The sequence below is a fragment of the Drosophila willistoni genome (genome assembly GCF_018902025.1).
Source record: "Drosophila willistoni isolate 14030-0811.24 chromosome 2R unlocalized genomic scaffold, UCI_dwil_1.1 Seg167, whole genome shotgun sequence".
Taxonomy (NCBI): domain Eukaryota; kingdom Metazoa; phylum Arthropoda; class Insecta; order Diptera; family Drosophilidae; genus Drosophila; species Drosophila willistoni.
In genome coordinates, this window is record NW_025814050.1 from 19,337,252 (window position 1) to 19,358,885 (window position 21,634).

General features: G+C 38.5%; 1 protein-coding gene across 2 annotated transcripts; it reads left to right on the forward strand.

Annotated features, from left to right (window-relative positions):
- The first annotated feature begins 738 nt into the window (after positions 1–738).
- Positions 739–21,239, forward strand: LOC6642384 (protein expanded). Of its 2 annotated transcripts, none has more exons than XM_047010893.1 (6): positions 739–1,353; positions 10,138–10,275; positions 10,364–10,515; positions 15,896–15,975; positions 16,048–19,624; positions 19,685–21,239. In XM_047010893.1, exons 2-6 carry the CDS (start codon positions 10,184–10,186, stop codon positions 20,359–20,361), a joined length of 4,578 nt encoding a protein of 1,525 aa, XP_046866849.1. In that variant the 5' UTR covers positions 739–1,353; positions 10,138–10,183; the 3' UTR covers positions 20,362–21,239. The 2 variants fall into 2 exon arrangements, with proteins under 2 accessions (XP_046866849.1, XP_023031343.1); XM_023175575.2 differs by having other exon boundaries at positions 739–1,347.
- The last annotated feature ends 395 nt before the right edge of the window (positions 21,240–21,634 follow it).

Consider the following 21,634-nt stretch of genomic DNA (forward strand, 5'->3'; position numbering starts at 1 on the left):
AACTCGAGCATCGGTTGCAGTTCAGATCAATTGTTCGATGTTCGACGTAAATGGCTCGAGTTCGACGTGGTTGCAAGGAGTTCGGTTTGGTTTCGGGTAGTTTCGGGTGGTTCGATGTGCTTCGGGTGGTTCGAATTTGGTTCGACGACAATTTTTTTGTTTGTACTGTTATGTTTTTTGATGCGAGCAGGTGTGTTGCGGATTTTCGTTTGTGTGCGGGAAATTTGTAAGCGCGACTCTCGTTCGAACAAAGTCGAACACGTTAGATTTTGTTTGTTTTCTGCAGCTGATCGAAACGGTTCATTTTCAAGCCCGAAAAATAAAGAAATACACATAGAAAAAAGCATAACAGTGTAAAAGAGAGAAGAAGCAGAGTGTTTGTGTGTGCCGCGCGGTTGAAGATACAGATACAGATACACACACACACACGCATGTATCTGATATTCAAACGGAGCCCCATTTTTTGTATGTGTGTGTGAGTTTGTGCTCGTTCGTTTTGTCGTGTAACTCTTTTATTTTTTTTTTGGTTTTTTTGGGGAGATTGTCTTTGCGCGGATTCGAATCGAGTGTGTGTGTGTATGTGTTTGTTGGCATTGGATTACAAGAGCTACAAATATACATAAAATCCCCCCATATATATATGTATTTTCATATATACTTCAATAAATAGTTGTTTTTCTGGCAGACATCGAGAAAACCTTAAAGAAAAAGTTAAAGCAAAAACCAAAAAAAAAAACCAACAACAGCAACAACAAAAACGAGGAAAAAAGAGCGAGCCCCAAAAGCAACAACTACAACAGAAAGTTGCGACGACGACGTCGACGTCGACAACCTAAGCAAACGGCATTCTTTTGTGCAACAACAACATCACTCTCTGTCTCTCTCTCCTGCTAACTGCGCTCTCTCTCTCTCTCTCTCGCGCGCGCTTGAATTTGTATCTGTGTTTCTTAGTGCCAGTGTTTGTGTCTGTGTGTGTGAATTTTTTGATTAAAACGCGCTCTTTCTTTTTGCGCCCACTCACCGAAAACAACCACAACAACAACAACAACGTTGTTCGGAATGCGGGCCTGATCGCCGTCACAACGCGCTTTGAAGAGGTCAGGCAACAATAACAACAACAACAACAACTCAGCAACACCAGCAGCAGCAACAAAAATAAAACAAAATAATTGTTTACTGTTATATCGATATAGAAAATAGTATGAAAACTATCAACTAATTCTTGTGGATTACGCGATCATTAATGGAAATGCCGACACCAGCAACATTAACAACAGCAACAAAATTTGCAACAACTGCAGCAACAGCAACATCATTTGTTGTTGTCTTCAGCAGCAGTGCATAAAGGTAAAGGTAAATTGTGAGAGAATTCGAGGGGGTGAAAGGGAATTATCGCATCATTTCTTAGGAATTTTAATGACCATGTCATATAAAAATACACTCTATATACGAAACGAAACGAAACGAAACCGTTTTTCTTATCAACAATACAAACACACTCACCTACTAAAGAGAGAGAGAGAGAGGGAGATATAAAAAACAATTTGCCAATTGTCACCAACAATCGATCAAATTGTGAAATTAAGTCCATTCACTCAAAAGCTTCTTTCAATTTATACATTTTTCTATGGAAAACTGAAAACTCTAATGCAAATCGGCGAAAGTATTATACCCAAATGCATCAGTTCTATAAATATTTCATGAGAAATTTCTGACAAAAAAGACAGGTTCAATTTTAGGTCTAGTGGTATGACAAGAGTGATAAGAAACTATTTTCAATAGGTTTTTTTATTGCTTAGTTTCTGAATCACTATCACCAAAACTATGTTTCACAATAGTTTGTTAATCTTTTTGTTGATAAATCTGGCCATGCAAAAGCCCAAAAGACTCATTTAAAGATTTCTCAAAAAGAAAAACTGGACTTCAATTGGTTCGCCATTATCTACATAGGTTTTTCCACTTAAAGCCGGTAATTGTCGAAGCTTTTCTTAATAATAATAGCTATTTACTAAAATTTTGAAAAACAAATTGCGATTAATTTAAAACATAATCTAACATTTGTATCAATTACTAAGATTTATCGACCTCAAGCCGGCTTAATCCCAGTTTTGATTAGAATCTAACATCTTTAGAATTTTTTCTAGTAAAAAGGTTTTTCTTCGCACAAACTGAACCTAAATGGATAAGTAAGGATCAGATATACATATATGGGGTTTTCAGTTTTGCAAAATCATACTAATTTGAAAAATCTGTTCATGTAAATAAAAAAAAAACCCTAATTAAACAATTCATCTTGAGAAAGTGTTTTAGTTTTTAAGACATAAGATTTCCGATCGCCCAAACTGATAACTATTGGATAAATTTGTCCATGTAAGCCGAGAAAAAACAATACATTTTTTCAAAACATGCGTCTTGGGAAACTATACTGATGATCCGTCTATGTAGATACATAGATCCTAGGGAGTTAAGTTTACTATAAACTACAGTGGTGGACACGAATTTATGACTTTTTCAATCTTTGAACTTTTAGCTCTTATTTTTCTTGGCTCCTAAATAACATAATGAAATAATTATTTGCAGTAATTGTTGAAATTCTCGGATTTGTGCCAATAAAAATTCTGAATTTTGTATAAAATTTATTTGTGTTTGTCACTAATTTATACTCATGTCCTTTTTTTCTTGAACTACCCATAGAATGATATAGTTTTTATAAAATTGGATAAAAATAAGGAAGTTTTATGTATATATTTGAGTTTTCCACTCTAAAATTCTCAAAAGATCGTTTCCCAAAACATTTATTTTACATAAATTGTATCTTACTTTTAAAAAATCAAAACCTATTGGGCTTAGTCTCTAAGTACTAAATTTGTCGAACGATTAAATGAGAACAACAAATAATTTTACAGTACTTAACATTTCCGATTTGAAGTCGTTAAAAAAAAACAGAACGTTTAGCAACAACGATCATTATGCAAGCGGTTTATTTTTTTTGAGGTCTACTGAATTTAAAGCTTAATCAGCTGAATTAAACCATCAGATCAGACGTAGACAGGTGTTTAGTTAAATGGCCAATTGCGGCGTCTGAAATTGAGCGCCGCAGTGCACATCAATTAAATGGAAATTGTATATGGCAATGATGACGACAATAATGATAATGATGTATGTACGTATGTATATATGTGTGTGTGTAGTATCTGTGGTTTCAACCAACCCACAAAACAGTCGGTTCCCATTCTCTGTTTATTTTTTAAGTATTATATTGCCCCCACAACCGAACCACCCCACCCCACCTTACCGCATCTCATATGAAATGTAAATCAGCTACAAAAAGATAAATAAATAAGCAGAAACACACGTTAAACGTTTTGTAGTTTTGTTATTTTTCTTGTTTTTTTTTTCAACGGTAAAAACGTTAAATGATTTTGCCACCGCAATCAACTCGATCGATATGAGTAACTGTATCTGCCATCTACATACAATATATACATATATCTGCGGTTTCTATATCTACATTCATACTACTTATTGGCGTTCACACTTGACCTCCGGCAATGAGTTTTGCATTGAAACCGACAGATAATTTCGTTAACATAAACGACAACAAAACAACAAAAATTCCTGCGCATACATATTTTTATAAGCAATTAAAATGTACAACAAATTAAACAATGTTTTTGTTTTTTAATTTTTGAATGACAATCATCGTCATCGTCACTTGAGTTGTTGAGCCAAGTCGAGGGCCGTGTCTCAATCATATCCCCCCCTTAAAGGCAATCATTCAATGGCCTTAGCTTTTAAAGTATGCCTACAGAAAAAAATAACAGAGACATGGAGGAAAGCCAACTCGACTAGGCAAACGCCCTTTTGAGGGGTATAAGAAGTGTTTAATACCCTCGTACTCCTGTACTTCCTGAGTTTTCAAGTTATATGGGCTAAACTTTAACTTTAGATGTTTTGTTGTCGGAATTCGGCCGATCAGACCAGTTCTGCCAACTTTTAATCAAAGAAAAAAGCTTTTTTTGACGGGCAAAAAGCCAAAAAATTACAAAATAAAGCCAAAAATAATCCGTTTTGTATGTATTACACATAATTTTACGGTTTAACGAATTCCTATAATTTCTATTCCTAATTCTATAATTCCTATTATCTCATTTAACTCTAGGATGGACTGGGCCTCCATCTCGTAGGACAGATTTGTACCAATCATCCTGATCCATATCTGTTGAAGTTGAAGGCTTTAAACCCATAATTCCACTCAGAGTTTTCTATTAAGCGTGCTTAAGGTAATCCTATTTCTTAGCTTAAATTTCATAGGGTCAACCTTGGTAAAAACTCTCTTTGATCATAGCAACGACGGAACTTAAAGTGCAAGGGATAGTTCAAAAAATCCAGGGTTACCTCCCGAATCATTATAAAGATATACTTTTGTCAAAAACTTTGTTGTGCCTTAACTTTTGTAAGACTAAATCTTAAATTTGTCCAATAGAACTCTAATATTTCGGTGATCGAAAACAATTATCGACGGAAAACATGTGTTAGACTAGATACCCATCTAATTTCCCGATTTTGGCTTTGAATATCCTTCGCAATCAGATTAGATTGTTTTTTCTTCTCTCGAATGCCTTTTTACATCACTTGTGACACTTACATCTCATTTTCTAACATTGCCATCATAATGTGATGCCTTAAAGGGTATCACACATAGTTTCGCACGCCTTCACATTTCGGCATGCGGCACACGTTGCGGTTGTTGTTGCGGCTCTGTTTGCTCGGTGCTCTCATTGCGGAGGCCATTGCCTAGTTAGGTGTGCCAACCCAAGCGTTTGGAAGACGTGTGTTTGTGTGTGTGTGTGTCGCTTCTTCTTCTTCTTCAATTGGGGGACATTTCGCGCATTTAAACACAACACTAAATTGTTTGGCATAACTGACACAGAAAGAAATACAACAACAACAACCACAGCAATAACTTTTCTCCTCGACTTTGATTTTGTGTGTGTCTGTTTGTCAAGAGAACGCCAAGTTATTTAAAGTCATTTTTTTTTGTTGGTTGGTTGGTTGAGTTCATAATCGGCATAACAATTTATATGTATATACCCTAATGCAGGTGGTTTATTGGCTATATAGAAAAAGTTATTACTAGTTGCGACTTTAAAAGATATTTTCGCTCTGCGTTGATCTTCTATGTACATCAATCGAAATAAATCAATGCTCTATGCCACGCCCTGATTATACATACAACTGAATGAATTAAGAGAGCTTGTGAATTAAAAGCGTGTGAAAATGACATGGTTTTTTTTTTACAAACGTTTTTCCAACAATTTCCCCCCAACATTCATCCATTCATTCAGTATTTCCTTTATTTTTTTTTCTGCCATTCTAAACGTAATTGAAAATAAGCGCAAATACAAAAAAAATAAGGAAAAATTACCGCTCATCGTCGTCGATATCGAGTGCTGGTTGCCACTCATCATTACACACAGTTCTCTGAGCTGGATGTGATCTAACAACAAACACTTTCAATAGAATTCGAATCCAGTTCAACTTCAGAGAGGCACAGCAAGTTGTTTGGACCAAGTTTAAGTGGTCCCAACGATCGATCGACCGATCGATCGATGTGTCTTTGGTGGGGTATTAACATTTTCTGATAACGTTTGCAAAACAAGAGACCTCAATTATCAAATGTTTGGCATATTCTCGTATAGTTATTGAAATAATTACTGTAATTATGCATATACAAGTTGTTTAACCTGTTACATTTTGATGAGATTGAGATCCTCGAAAAAAGAGAAAAGCAAAGTAATTGAACTTAAATAAGTTATTTTCTATCTATGACTTAGAATTTTGCGCTGATTATTTGTCCGCATATAGAAATACATATATTTAGATGGATGTATGTATATAGTAGGTAGTCATACTACTGATTCTATGCAAGATTATTCGCATTCCAATTGGAGACCCATATGGAATTATTTCATTACTGATTCGTTAAGCATTTCAATCGACTGAGCGCGGTTAAAGCATTTAGCGTCAGTTGCCCCTCTCCTCCCCCCCTCTGGCATGATCTGCCATGCCGTGCGGCAATATTCGATTGTTGTTGGTTGACAAACACACAAACACACACACACACACACATGTATACACGCCCCGAATGAGCTCAGTGCAATGGCATGTAGTTGACAGAACGGCGAACTGTGCGAACTTGGTTCGATTGGCCTGGTGGGGTGGTGGTGGGTTGGCGGTGGGGACAGTCGTAATAATTTTTTTTTCTTTTGCTGTCGCTGCACAACGTGGCGTATGCGCAATATCGTTCGAGCAACTCTAATTGTAAGTCGCAATCGCTTAGCCTGCACAAAAATATATGCATGCTTTTGCATTGCCTTGCGTCAGAGTGTTAGACAGAGACAGAGCAAAAACGGAGAGGGAGAAGGAGATAGTTTAGGAGTTACTCACACCCTTTTGGCCACAAGAAATTCCTTAATTTTGTTTTAGGAAGTAAAAGTGTTTTGATCCTTAACGTTAGAAAAAGTAAAGCTGGACTTGGATTTTTTGTAATGAAAAGAAAACTTAATACTAATTAGATTTGTTTTATATTTAACTTCATTTGCAATCTATCCTAAATGGACAACAAGCAAATACATATTATGAAAGGTAAACATGACAAGGGAAGCATTATTTAATCATAAAATAAAGTAAAATCGTGGATGATTTGAAAATGTTTTGAATTAGATTAATTTTTTAAAAATTATTTTATTACATTCATTAACTATACACTATTTTTGCTTTATTATTTTGTTCCTTTTTTTATGAAACTCACAATTAATTTTTCAATACTCTTATTATCAATATTTTAAAAATGGTTGTATATTTTTGAATATTTTTTGTTAATTTTCTCTTATTTTATTGTATGAAAATTAAGCTTAATACATTTTAACATTATTCTTTAAAAATTTTGCAAATTTTTTTTTTCTTCTTTTGATAAACTGTTACGATTTTTATTCCTACATTTTTTATTTTTGTATTTTTAGTATTCTTTAGTATACTATTATGAAAAATATTAGATCTTTTGGGTATTTTTTGATATTTCTAAATTTTTGTATGATTTTGTAGAGGTTTTGTAGTGGTTTTGTTTAGTTTTTAATGTTAATGTAACAACAGTTTATTTATTATAACATTGTACGTTTAATATTTTCCCAAATTTTAAGACTTGCATTTTCATTATAAATATTCAGTGCCAAACAAGAATTATCATTCTTTTCCGTTTTAAATGCCAAATGACAACATGATTAATAAACAATTCTTGCCAGTAAATGGAATTCCATTAGCATTACTTGCATTACAAAAGTAGTTAATTAGGTATAACTCTGATGAATTTAGTTCAAGGTTAGTTGGATGGTTTTGTTGCTAAGGTGGATGAACTTCTTAAATGCAGGAAAATAAATTAAAAAATATATTTTTTGCATTTCTTTTCATTTCTCGCACTTTGCTGGTAATCCAACACTCCAGTTGGAGTGGCATAAGCAAAAGTATTTATTGCCATTGCTGCTAATTGCTGATTAGCGTGTCTGTTAGCCGCATTTTTTAATTGCACAATTCCCGGGCCAATTCCTCCCACCGTTTCGCCTACTTCTCTCTCTCTCTCTCTCTGTCTCTGCTCCTGCTGCTTCTTTATCTTCTACTTCTCTTGTTGTTATTGTTGTTGACTTTCATAATTAGCAATTTTCTTTTTCTTTACAACATTCATTCGTTCGTTTTGTTCGTTCATTTGCCATTGGAATGCGAATAATTTGCTATGATTGGAAATTGTTAAATGCTTTTAATTTGTTTGCATTTCAAATTAAAAACTGCAAAACAAAAAAAAATGGAAATAAGAATCGCTTCAATACCCTGCCATATTATTTTTAGCTTGTCTTATATAAAGACATTTGTCGCTCAATTAATAACTTAAGATGGATTTGAATATAATAATCTTTCAGTTTACTTTTAGTTTGAATATTTCTGTTAACTTCTCTTGGGAAACAACTTGAGGTTGATAAAAAAATGTTTACCCCTCTTTTAAAGAGTGTCTATGTAGGGTATAAGAAACAGTTGCTAGCCGGTAAATTCATATGCATAGAACAAAAATATGTCAGTCTGTCGTGTGTCTGTTTTGTATATTAATTTCTGACTCATTTCAAGTAAACCAGATCGCCCACTAACTGACTTACAAGTGTGTTTTTTTTTTGGATCATAACGTCGATTATATAATACGGCAAAAAAAAAAAGTGATTAAATGCTTAAGCATGATCTTTTCCCCCTTTTTTTCCTTTTGCGCTTGAACATTTTTGAAAAGAAATTAATTAATTTATAAAAATGTGGAATTTCATGCATAATCATGAGATAAAGCTTGATTAGAATAGGAGTGGTGGGGGGGAGGGAGGAGGAGGTCGAATCGTTCAACGTTTCAGAATGATTCAGAAAGTATTTAGCTAATGAAAGTGACAAAAGGATCGACCATATAAAAGTCGATATCTCTAGCCTTATTTGAGGGTGCATAGTTGAAATTGTTGAAGTTGTTTAATCTGTTTAGGGCTTTGAATCACTCTGGCTTAAACCATTCTTCTGATCGGCTTATATATAATTGTCTCTTTATATATTCTTGGTGTTTTTTTTGTGTGTGTGGTTTCTAATTTATGTCAAATGTGTGCGAGAGCTTTGATTGATGATCAACTTTTGGAAACGGCGTTTTTTTTTTGTTTTTGTTTTTGGGGCTGGAACGTACATTTGTATTTATTCTGCCGACGACTCTCTGAATAAATTTATGGAACGTTGAAATTTATTAGACACACACACACACACGCACACGTTATAGAAAATGCGCCAATATTGAAATTTATGCGTAGACAACGAAGAGTTTGGAGTTTGAGATTCGTTTCGATTTGATTTTAATTTATGCATAAAATGCTTTTCTTTCATCACGACGAGGCGAGTTTTGAGTTTGTTTTTTTTTTTTCTTCTCTTTATTTTATTATTTGGAATGGGTAAGGGGGTGGGGGGGAACTTTCTTTAACTGAATTTTAATAAATTTTATGCTTATGTGCAAGGGAGATAGAAATATAGCCACGCACGCACTCCTAATCAAGTTTGTCGCCTAAGTCTTTCGTTATTGATTGGTGAAATTGTCCGGGGCGGATCTAGCGGCATCAAAAATAAAAACGATAAACCAACAAAAACAAAAATTTTAGCTTTGAGATTACAAAAACCGAAAGCTAATGTGATCTAGTTGTTCTTTGGCCACATTTTTGGTTTCTCATTAACAGCAAATTCCAATTCAAATTAATAGCAATTTGTTTTCTACGATTTTAAGTTGATTTTTTGATTATCTAATCAATGCAGGAAATAGTTTTATAGGGCTAAAGGGCATATTAAAGAGGTCGGAATTTGTTTTTATATTCTTGATTAGAGCTAAAAGTCCAATACTTCTAGCAGCAGTGGCGGATCAAAAGAGAAGAAAACCAGGGAAATTTCCTCTTCCCATAACAATATCACTGCCAAAATGTGGATATAGAAGACCGATTTCCTCTATGAACTAACCAATTTAGATCCGTAAGTCTGTGATCCGTTTATTTGTTCATCTGGTTGAACATCAACATTTCTAAAACTGAAGCTACAACCAATCAAATTTGAATTGGTAAAATATGTTTTACTCTCTTAATATTTAAAACAACGGTTTATGATCAGATATTAAATATATATTTATGTTTTATCTAGTATTTAACCAAATTTCAAAAATATTAAAGAAGTTCTAGTGAAAAACGTTTTGTTCTGATCTCGCCAAAAGTTAAAAATCGATCAAAAAGTGCCCTAAGGATTAGAAGAGTTAAAGAAATCTCATGTGTTTGCTTCAAATGAAAGTCGACAAAGCTAAAAACTTAATTTTTAAGTCAAACTTAAGTAGTTGATCGATTATTGATCAAAAAATAACTAAAAATTGTGTACTGAAAATATATATAATTACCCAAAACCCTATTTGATTTTAATGTTAAATGACAATTATGGAACAGAACTGTAGAAAATAATATTCAGGCATAGTAATCCTAATTTAGAGTATATTTTGGAAGTTTTTTACAATTTCCTATTCTCTTCTTGTCTTTATTATAGCAACGGCATTTCGAACGCTCGTGTTGTCCATGGAAAATGATGCAGCATGCGAGCATTTTGTACCGTCAGCGCGCCCCTGGAAGTATGCGCGTCCACAGCCGAGCAACTGTCACCCGGCTCCCGTTTCCTGGCCCTAAGGTGAGAATGAATTGCTATAGATCATCTATTTGTTTAATGTGTTTTTTAAACAATTTCTTTTTGGTCGTTTTTTTGTTTTGTTTTATAGGCTCTTAAGCCATCAGCAACAGCAGCCGAAAACTCTGTACTTCCTAGTCGATGCAAAGAGTCGAGTCCGAGAGGTTTATACGCAGACATGTCTGCATTTTGCCACACAGGGCATGCTGGATACCGAACTGTTCGGTCTGGCTGTGCTCATAGGTGAGTTACGTACGAAAAAACTGAAAAAACTGAAAAAAAGGAGAAAAAAATGCCAGCGATAAGGCATGAAAAATACAACTAATAAACATAAACCAGTCTTTTTAAAAGCTGCTCATCATCATCATCAGCCTCCATCCTCTATTCTCCTTCTGACCAAGAACTCTGCCAAAACACATAAAAATACCAAACATACACACACACACACAAACACATTCACATGCTTGCAACCGACAAGAAATGGCACAACAAAAAAAAAAAAAATAAAATAAAAAAAGAAAACAGGCAAAGCGAACAAACAATTTCAGGCAAACCAGGAACAGCATAATGATGATGATGGGAGAGGGAATGGTTTTTCGGTGTGGAGAGATTTGGGGCGGGGATGGGGATGGAGTTGGGGAGGGGGAAGGGAGGAGAACAGACACAAGACGCGTGTTCAGTAATTCAGGTAGCCGTCGCGCGTTGCATTAACACAAACGAATCGAACGATGTTGATGTTGGAGGATCTTGGCCTGGGCCAGGTTAAGAGCAGACAACAACAACAACAACAGCAACAGAGACAGAGACTGAGACGTCGCCTTGTCGTTTCGTGGTCGTCGTCGTGGTCTTGCAGCGTCCTCCATAAACACAAACACGTACACACAGGCAATAAGATAGAGATGGTAAGGCCATGTGAGAGACAGGGACAGATGAACCAGCCAACGCGAGATAGAATAAAAAAAAAAAGGAATAGTTTGATCTGAACGAAGTTGAAATACTCTATTTCCACCAACACCCCAGGCAGGACACAAATTCCAAGTAAACCCTACGTCAAATATTTCGAGAAAACTATCAATTCTACATAATTAATGAATTTGAAAATTTACCACAGTTTTCAAGTCCTTGATATGATAAATTTAGTTGAACTTGCTATGCCATTAGAGTGTAGAAGAACCAACAAGCCAGCAAGAACATTATTTTAGCCAATCTGGTTTGGAGCAACAATTTCGTGGGCACAGAAAGAGACGCAGGCGGCAGCAAGAGTATAAAGGGAGGAGGAAGTTGCCACAACATCTTCAGTAAAGAATTTGGTATGCAGAAGTTTTTTTTCCTTCTACCCATCTCCCTATCCCTCTCCCTCTCCCTCTCTCTCTCTCTCTGTCTCTGATTCTTTCTCCCGAAGGCCAATGCTATGGCAATTGGCAGTTTGCATTTTGTGTTGTTTGCTTCGCAAGGATTTTTGCCAATGTCAGTCAGAATATTTCTGTATTTGTGTGTGTGTGTGTGTGTGTGCGTATGTGTGTTGGTGTCCATGACCGGCATACGGTTGAGCTGGTACCTTATACCTCTTAACATAGGCGTAGGCAGAAAGGGCACTATGACCTTTAAGGAATTTCAATAATTTTTTAAAAGTTCAAGCGAAGAATTATTCTTCTTCTAAGTACTTTCACACTAAGTATATAAACTAGAAGAAATTTATATTCAATTCAATTCAATAATATAAATTTGTCAAATATTTTTCGTTCATAAACCTTTGTTTGGTTCTATTTCAAAACTTATCAAGTTTTCTCATCAAAAGATGCTTTACTAATCTTTGTGGAACTAACAGAACTTCAATGCTCAAACTAGTTGGGAATTATAATGAAATTAAAGAGACAAAATGGACTTAATGTTACATTTTACAATCAATTTTTGGAAACTTTTAAATTGAAGGTTATTTTCTATAGACTTTAAAATCTTTTTTCCCCTTTTTTGGTCTATACCCATGACTACATAGAACTCTATGCTGTCATTCTTCTTTTAGCCGCATTGTTTTGTGCATTTCACGCCAAACGGAAATCGAGAAAAGAATGCAGAACGTTTTGAGTGAGGGAGAATTTTCGTTGTTGTTGGTTTTTAATGTAAAAAGAAAAAAAAAGAAAGAAAAAATAGTTAAAATAGTTTGTTGCTTAAGTCTTTTGTTTGAGTTTGGTCCTTGTTGTTGGGTTCGTCTTTTTTTTTTGCGGCACAATTTTCGTTTTGCCGTTTTCTCTTTTGTGTCCTTGTTTGTCTCAATTTTTATGATCAATAAATTTCATTTTTATGCAAATTACAGTTTAAGCAAGGAGGAGGCTGAAGAAGGAGCAAGAGGACGAGGACGAGGAGGTGGTCAGTTTTCAAAAGACCAATTTGGCAACATTGTCAGCTCTCGTCTGCCCGTCTGCCAGTCTGATGTCTGTGCTGAGACGGTAGGAGATGGGCTTGGTCACTTCTCCACCTCCAACTGTCCCATGCTGCACTTACTCCACCTCCAGTTGTATGTGCGTGTGTGTGTGTGTGTGTGTTTTTTTTTTGTTTCTTTTCTGTTGGGTGTTATTTTTAGCTGTCTTGCATTTCTGAGATTCCAGTGCCGCATTCCATTGACAGAATCAACCTTTTGTTGTTGCATCTCCCTCACTCCTACATCTCTTGCCCATCCAACCTCTTCAATTTTTCCAGCTGCTTGTTGTAGATTGTAGTTATAATCTGTAGACCAGCATTTTCTTTTCCATTTAATGTTAATGGCTCATAATCATTATTATATGGCTTTGGCTTGTTCGGCCTCGACCGAGGCTGAATTTGCCTCTGCCCTGGCCTGCCTCCTCTACCCCTTCCTCTTGGGTTTTCTAAAGTTTCTGCTGCTGCTGCTGCTGCGTGCATCTGATAACATCGGAAATTAAAATTCTTTTGGTTTATGTTTTTTTTTTTGTTCTCCTTTTTCTTCCTTCTTTTTTTTCTACTTCTTCTTTCCTTCTCTCCGGCCAGTTTTTGATACTCAACACATACACATGCATTTGTCTTTCAAGTTGTTACCCTATAACCATATGGGTTGATCGATTTTTCAAGGCAATTTCCGAAGGTGAAATGATATTGTCTTCATTTACCATCTTTTATCAGTATAAATAAGGACATAATCCCTTTCAAAATTTCTATTTTTGCTTTATGATTTTCAAGAGTTTGAGTTCCCTCAGATTACTTCCAGTTCTAGGGTATTTGAGTCTTCGTATTGATTAACTCTGGCTCACACAGCAGCATTCTTACATTTTTTTTGTTCTTTCTTTCTTCCTTCTTTTTTTTTTGTTGTTGTTTTTTTTTTGGGTTATTATGGCGTATGGCGTGCCAACTCAAACCTTTTGGAAAATAAATCTGAATCTGAAGAATGCCATGGCATTGGCGCAGCTGTCTTGTCTGACCAGGCAGGCGGTTAGGCAGTCAGGCAAAAGGCCCTGGACTTGAAAACTCGGACCAACTCTTCAGACACTGTAAATTCCTTGGCTTGATGAGCCTTGGCGAGCCTTCCACTTCTTCTCCGTTGTGTGTGTTGTTTTGTGTTGTGTTCTTCATCTGCTTCGTTTGAGGCTGTAATTTGTGTGTTGCATGTGTTTCAAATTGAAGATTTATTTGTGCCCCCCGCCCGTCCGTTCGTCCGTCCGCCTTCTTCGTAACCCTTGGCCACTCCACCTCCTTCCCGTTCCTTGTGCGTGCGTGTTAATTGTAAGCGCTGAGGAATGCGATGGAAAATATGTTAATTATTAGGTATGTGCCGCTGGGCCCAGGCAAAAACTGGGAGGAAGCCAACAGCAGCCAGCAGACAGAAAGAGTCAAAGAGATAGATATATAGAGAGGTTGCGTGAGGATTTCATTGGTAGGAACAACTCACACCTGCTGCAGCTCTTCTAAAAGAGAGAGAGAGAGGGAGACACAGAGAGAGGCACAACGAAAAGATGTTTTCGGTCCATATGAACTCAAGAAATTTGTATGCAAAGTTTTTAGCTGCCTACCTGTTGCTACTCCTCCTCCTCCTCCTGCTGGTTCACCTTCTCCTTCTCCTTCCCCTTCCTACTCTTTTCCCAGTCTCCACAGTTTCCAGTCTCCTCAGTCGTCATTGATAGGCACTTATTATTATGATATTGTTGCTGCTGCTTCTCATAATTATTATTATTTTTTATCTTCCACTGCTTCTGCTCTTCTTCTCCATCATCATCATCATCATCATGATCATGATCATCTTCATTTCATATGCAGGAATTCCAATTTCTCGTTCGATAAAGTGTGTGTTGATTTTGTTGTTGTTTGTTGCCCTTGGGGGCCCTCGACTTCAATTCGCCTCTTCTCTCGTCTGACAGTCGACAGTCGACAGTCTGACGTGTCGTCATCATTATCATCACGATCACCACAATCATCATCTCGTTCATTATGATGTTCATTTTGTTTTTTTTGTTTTTTTTTTCTTGTTTGCTGTTTTGGCTTGTTTATTGCCTGACAAACTGACAGAAAGAAATCCAAGCCCAAACCCAAGTCCAAGTACGAGGCTGGAATATAGCCGAAAAGTTCATTTAAAATTTTGATTAGTTTGCGACCTTGGGCTATAGACATATGGGATTTGTAAAGAATTTCTTAACAAGAATATTATAGTTCCTCAATCAGGTCCTTCTTTATGCCTAAAGAAATCAAATGCATTAGCTAAAATTTCTACAGTTCTTTTTATTTTTTCGGTGTTTATATCCAATAATATTTCTGATACTTATGAAAAATATGTAATATAATTTTTTAAACGCTTGATATAAAAAAGCATATATTATGGACAGATCTATGAATGCATTTTCAACAAGTGTCCGATCAAAAAATGTAGATTTTGGCCTTAGAAATTTCGAAAATTTTCCAGGAGGGCCGATTGGTCGACTATTCGACGGATTTACTAGTTATGTACATATATAAAGAGATGAAAAAACGTTAAAAATTATTCCAAATATAGACAAATATAGACAAATAAAGTTATAATTATTATTAAAACTAGTTAGTTAGTCACGAATTTCTAGGGCAAGTGCTAAAAAACTAACTTTTCGCTAGTTTTTCGAATATCTTGGAAATGGTCTTAAAAAAGAGAAACCTTCTGTTTGGAACCCTTTAAAATTGTCTTTACTTTCAAGGCTCATTTAATGATATTTAGTTTTGGCAGACTTATTAAAATGTTCATTAAAAAAATGACAATTTTAAAGAAAATAAACAGAAAGAAAAATCTGTTTGCTGATTAGATAGATAGTTTATAAAGATCAGAAGATTTGAATTTTTAGAAAGTTTTAGTTCTCGAATCAGTACCAGATCAGTCAAGGCTGGACTTTGCCATCTTGTATTATTTTCAAATTCAACTCAAACTGTGTGTGGATCTAGCAATACTTTTTTTGAATATAGTTTTGTTATAATATACATAAATCAGAGAGACACATAGAGATATCCCATTAAAAAAGGAATTATGAATATATTTATAATAGACGTACATACGAACAACTACACTTTTAGCTCTATGAAACAAATAATTTTATTGATACTTAAGTTTTTAGTCGAATGTATCATAAAATTTTCCATTCATTTAAATTCTTTGCAGATGGCGAGTACATGTTCGCAGATCCCGAGAGCAAGCTCTCCAAATATGGTCCAAAAAGTTGGCGTTCATCGCACACACACGTAAGTAATGAAGCTCAATCGATGATTCGATAGTTAACTAACTCTCGACTCTTTGTTTTTTTTTTTTGTTAGGGTCTGGATGCCAATGGACGACCACTCCTGGAACTACACTTTCGTGTGCAGTTCTATATCGAGAGTCCCTTAATGCTGAAAGATGAGACATCCCGACACAATTATTATCTACAACTGAGGCATAATGTACTGCAACGTGAGCTACCCCGGGCAGATCAGTCAGATCAGGCTTTGGTCTTTCTGGCTGGTCTGGCTTTGCAGGCGGATTTGGGTGATGCTCCAGCCATGGAGGATGTGGCAGGAGGTGGTAGAGGTGGCCTAACAGAGGCAGAACATTTGGCAAACACAACAACAACAACCTTGCCAAAAATTAGCAAACGTTTAAGCAGTGCCAACGAACGAATGCTTAGATTGTCCACCTATGTGGCCTCTACCTCTGCTAATGGGAACTCAAGCTCTGTCACCACCACCACCAACAATAAGAGAGATAAGGAAAGGAATTCAGCTACATCCAATGCAGATTACTTCCGCATTGAGGACTACTTGCCCTTGCCACTCCATACAGCATGGGCGAGAAGTGCTTTAAGGGCCTGCCATCGAGAACATCAGGGTTTGGCCTCAGCTAAAGCGGAACTTCTTTATATACAGCAGGCCTGTAGCCTTCATGAGACCATCAATGCCCACACATTTCGGATGCGTTTGGCGAAAAGTGAACAAGGAGCGGGCAGTTCATGGTTTGTTGTCTATGCCAAGGGTGTCAAGATACTGGGCGGTGGACTGTCAGACAGACAGACGGATGCCTCAACCTCTTCCTCAAGTGCCGCAACATCATGCGCCGCGACTTTCCTATGGCCAAATATCACCAAGTTATCGTTCGAACGTAAGAAGTTTGAAATACGTTCGGGTGAAAGTCGCATCATTCTCTATTCGACATCCGATGAGAAGAATAAATTGTTATTAACTCTCTGCAAGGACACCCATCAGTGGAGCATGAAGCTGGCGGCGCGTCTCAAGGAGGTTAGCAAACGCAAGGAGGAAGAGGAGGCGGAATCGCAACGCCTGCATGCCAGTTATGCCTGTTCCCGTAGTCTTCTCATGCCGTATAAGAGTAAAAACGAACAGAGGATATCGGTCATATCCAGCACTAGTTCGAATACTACTTCTGGGATAGTCAGTGATCGCGTTCATTCCGAAGATGAGTTGGAAATAATGATTAATACACCGCCAGCTCCATTGGCAGCGCCATCTACGGAGAGTTTGGCATTGGCACATCTGCTGGATCGCGATCGTCCAAGTAGTGTGAGCCGGCAAACCTCATCGGTGGGTCAAATGTCAATTGAAGAGCAACAGAGAACCAACGATTCGTCCACAACTGAGGCATCAACAATAGCCGCCACAACGACGACAACGACGACGACGCCATCTCCGACTTTAGCAGCAGCATCAGCAGCAGGTACAGCAACAGATTCACCTAGTTCCCAGCACAATATTGGCTCCCAGTGTTCTTCTACCTGTAGTACAGTAGTGGTTACCTCACCGCCGCCTCCCTCCCAAGCCATTACTAACCACAATAGTTCATCCACCTCCTCGACAAACTCTGCAGTTGCGGTCACCGCCATTCACTCAACCTCATCCAGCTTGGAGCTGGGTTTCAGTCACACCGCACAAAATTCAGCCCTAAGTGAGACCCATATCGAGGAAGAAGATGCGGCAAGTGTTTCGGGTGTGTCAGGTGTATACACGTTGGCCCATGGAGCTGCCCTTACCGAAACTTCGGGTGTGTATACCATGCATAGCAGCGAATTGACCGGCCAATCATCAGAATTGGCCGAATCCGAGCGTGGATCTTCATCGCATTATGCCCCAGCCGCTACGGTGAATGTAGCCGTTGTAGGTAAAAGATCCTTGCAAGACCAGAGACAAAGGTCGCATCCTGGAGGAGGTGGAGGTGTGATGAGTAGCAGTGAGTTCCGATTACGTTCGGATTCCAATATCAGCACGAGCAGTTCCTTTCGCGGCGATGGCAGTGATCCCACGGATAATAAGCATTCCTTACTCTCCGCCGAGGAGCTAACCAATTTGATAGTAGGACGTGGAACATATCCCTCGAGGCAAACAGTGTCCAGTTCCCTGCATTCCGATTGCGATTATGTCACAATGCCGCAACAAGATCAATCCGATGATCAGGAGGTGGCAAAAGGAATGCCACCGGCTCCGCCGCCGCCGTACAGTGCCAGACATGAGAAGACAGGTTTGTGTGGTCCACCGATTCCAGCGCCACACCCACCACCACCGCCGCCGCCACACAAACAGCAGGAGGTTCAAGTGATACCGAATCCTGAACCTAAAGTCTCATCGCCAGCCGCTTTGCCTGCGCTGCGACGTCGGCGAGATCCACCGCCCTATGCCAATTCCATGAAGCCCAGACCCACTTCCCTGATATCAGTCACGTCCAATTCGACGGCTCCCATTGGAGCGGCAGGCTCGATGAGTTCACTGAAATCGACCGAAGAGATCACAGCGCGTTTCATAACGACACGTCCACAGATTAGTATATTGAAGGCCCACACCAGCCTATTGCCAGATGGAGCAAAGCCCAGTTATGCCGCCCCTAATCCGCCCAGTCATTGCTCTTCCTCGGCAGCATCTTGCAGTGGTTCCATATGCTCGCATCACCAGTTTACTCCACTTTCCCAGCAATCGCTGCATTCCAATTCCAACTATGCTGGCGGATCGCAGGCATCGCTGCATCATCGTCATTCCGGATCGGCGGCAATTGGAATACCCATTGTACCCTATGGCTTGCACAAGAGCACGGCTTCACTGCATCATCATCATCCTCACCATCCGCATCACCAGACGCCCCATCAGCACCAGCAGGCGTGTGTTTTGCTGCCCGTGATCAAGCCGCGTCAATTCCTAGCTCCACCACCGCCGCCTCCAAGTTTGCCCCGTCAACCACCACCGCCCCCGCCGCCGGCACACTCACATCCTCATCATCCACACCATCATCTGGCAGGATTGTATCGCAAGCAACTGGAACTATATCAACAGCAACTGTATAGCGATGTAGACTATGTCATTTATCCCATTCAAGATCCAGCTGTCAGTCAACAAGAATATCTAGATGCCAAACAGGGTTCCTTGTTGGCGGCCATGGCGGCTGCTGCCCCACCGCCACCCACACGTCATCCCTATCTGGCCATGCAAATGTCGCCGGCCATTTATCGGAGTACCCCGTATCTGCCCCTGGCCCTGTCCACCCATTCACGTTATGCCTCAACCCAAAATCTATCGGACACTTATGTACAATTGCCGGGAACGGCAACATATTCCCCACTCTATTCGCCCAGCATGGCCTCGCTGTGCTCTTCGTATGAGCCACCACCGCCGCCGGCACCCACCCACCCGACCAGTCAGATGCATCCTCATACACATTCGGCTATCGGAGTAAACGCCGCTTCTGCCTCATTACACTTCTCACGATCACGATCAGATGATAATATTCTGAATTCGCTCGACTCGTTGCCCATTAATAAGCAGGGAAAGCGTTTACCTCCGCCACCGCCTCCACCGTATGTCAATAGGCGTCTCAAGAAGCCGCCTATGCCAATGCCAAGTGAGAAGCCGCCGCCAAGTAAGTCCAAAATGATACACTTTTCTGTCCAATAAATCTTAATCCCCATTCTAATTGCAGTTCCCCTAAAGCCCTTGAGCAGCTCGAGCATGCTGATGCCAAGAAAACCACCCACTCTTAATCCACACCATGCCAATAGTCCCATCACCAAGACCTCAAGTGGTGCCCAATGGGCTGGCGAACGACCTAGGACAAATAATTTTGTTCTGGGCCTCAATGGTGGCGGTTCAAGTGGCGGTGGTGGCAATGGCAGTGGACGAAATTGCAATAGCATATTGGCCCAATTGCAGGCCTCCATGGCAGCCCAGTCGGAGGCACAAGCTCTGGACATTGCCTTACTTCGCGAGAAGAGTAAACATTTAGATTTACCCTTAATATCGGCGCTATGCAATGATCCATCCCTGCTCAAGCAGACCAAGGTGAAGGTCACAACAACAGGCAACGGATCACCTGGATCGGGCTTAGGAGAGGCTACCAACAATAGTTCGACTATGACGACAACAACAGCATCGACGACGACAACGACGATGACTACGACGCCGACGACAAGATCGTCATCGCCGCCGCCGCCGCGTAAAAATCCCAGCATTAGCAGCCATCACAGGCATCCGCAGGATAAACTTCCGCCATTGCCTGTACAGCAGTTGGCCGAGGCCAATAACTATGTCATGGATCCCGCCGCCGTGCTGATGAATAATAAGCAACAGCACCACAAAAGCTACAACTCGCAGACCTAAAAAAACGGAAACCAGAAACGGAAACGGAAACAACAACGGAAACTGAGAGCAACAACTGAGACGGAACTGGAGGCCAAGTCACCTTAAAAAAAACAACACACTCTTTTCTCTAGTTTCAAAATAATTGGGAAATTTTTGGAATTTGTATTTGGATTTTTTGGGGTTTGCTAAAATGCATAGGTGTGCGCTCTAGAGAATTCGATCACAGTGTTTCGGCTGGCTAGTAGAGAGACAGACAGAGAAAGAGAGAGAGTGCAAAGGCCATTATCCTTACAACCAATTTTTACATCAACCAGAGTCACAAATCACAAAACAATATCGCGAAACAGACAAATAGGAACCTCAACATAATGCAGAACAGAACCCAGTCTAGTCACTTTAGGGAAAGGGAAAGGCATGTGGGATTTCGAGTGATCATTTTAATTTTTTTTTTAAATACTCAAGTATAAAATACGAAAAGAACACACACACAACACACATAACTACAGAATATATAGTCTTAGAGAGAAGAGGCCCAGCCACGATAATGCGAAATATATATATATATATATATAAAAACCTAATGATACAACAACAACGAAGTCTATATTGATATTTACTCTTGCACATTCCATGAAGAAAAGAAATTGAAAGGAAGAATTATAGAGAATTTTTGTTATACAGGAATTTATCACATTTCATCCTTCAGCAAGGATCTATGAAACGAATAAGAACAAAAAAGAAAGAAAGACAGAAAGAAAGAAAGAAAACAAAAACTTACGCTGAAAACTAACTACTTCCGCCCAAACAACTGTGATTGATGTTTTTTTTAACATTACTATAATTAAATAATTTACTTTTAAACTAATGTTAGTCAAAAAACAAATGGGAAAAAAACAAAGACAACGCACAAAAAAAAACCACTATGCATACCCATCGAATATATATATATATCCATATATTCCATCGAAATCCATGCGAATACATTAATCTCCTAATGAAGTGAAACTAAAGAATTTCAAGAGTGCATTTGTTTTGCCTAGGCTTGCCCCTAATCCGCTCCGCCCCCCTCAGCACCCACCGTATTCTGAATTTAGCGAGTTATAAATTGTTTATTAATCTATATTTTTTTTTTATTTTATTTTTTATCATTTACTATTTCTTATTGTTTTTTTTTCTTCACCTTCTGTGAGTGAGTGCAAAAATAATTTGGTGTTTATTTTTTTTTTTTATTTCTTCACTATTTTCACTTTTAAATTTTTTATTTTATGCATAAATCACAAGAAAAGAAAAG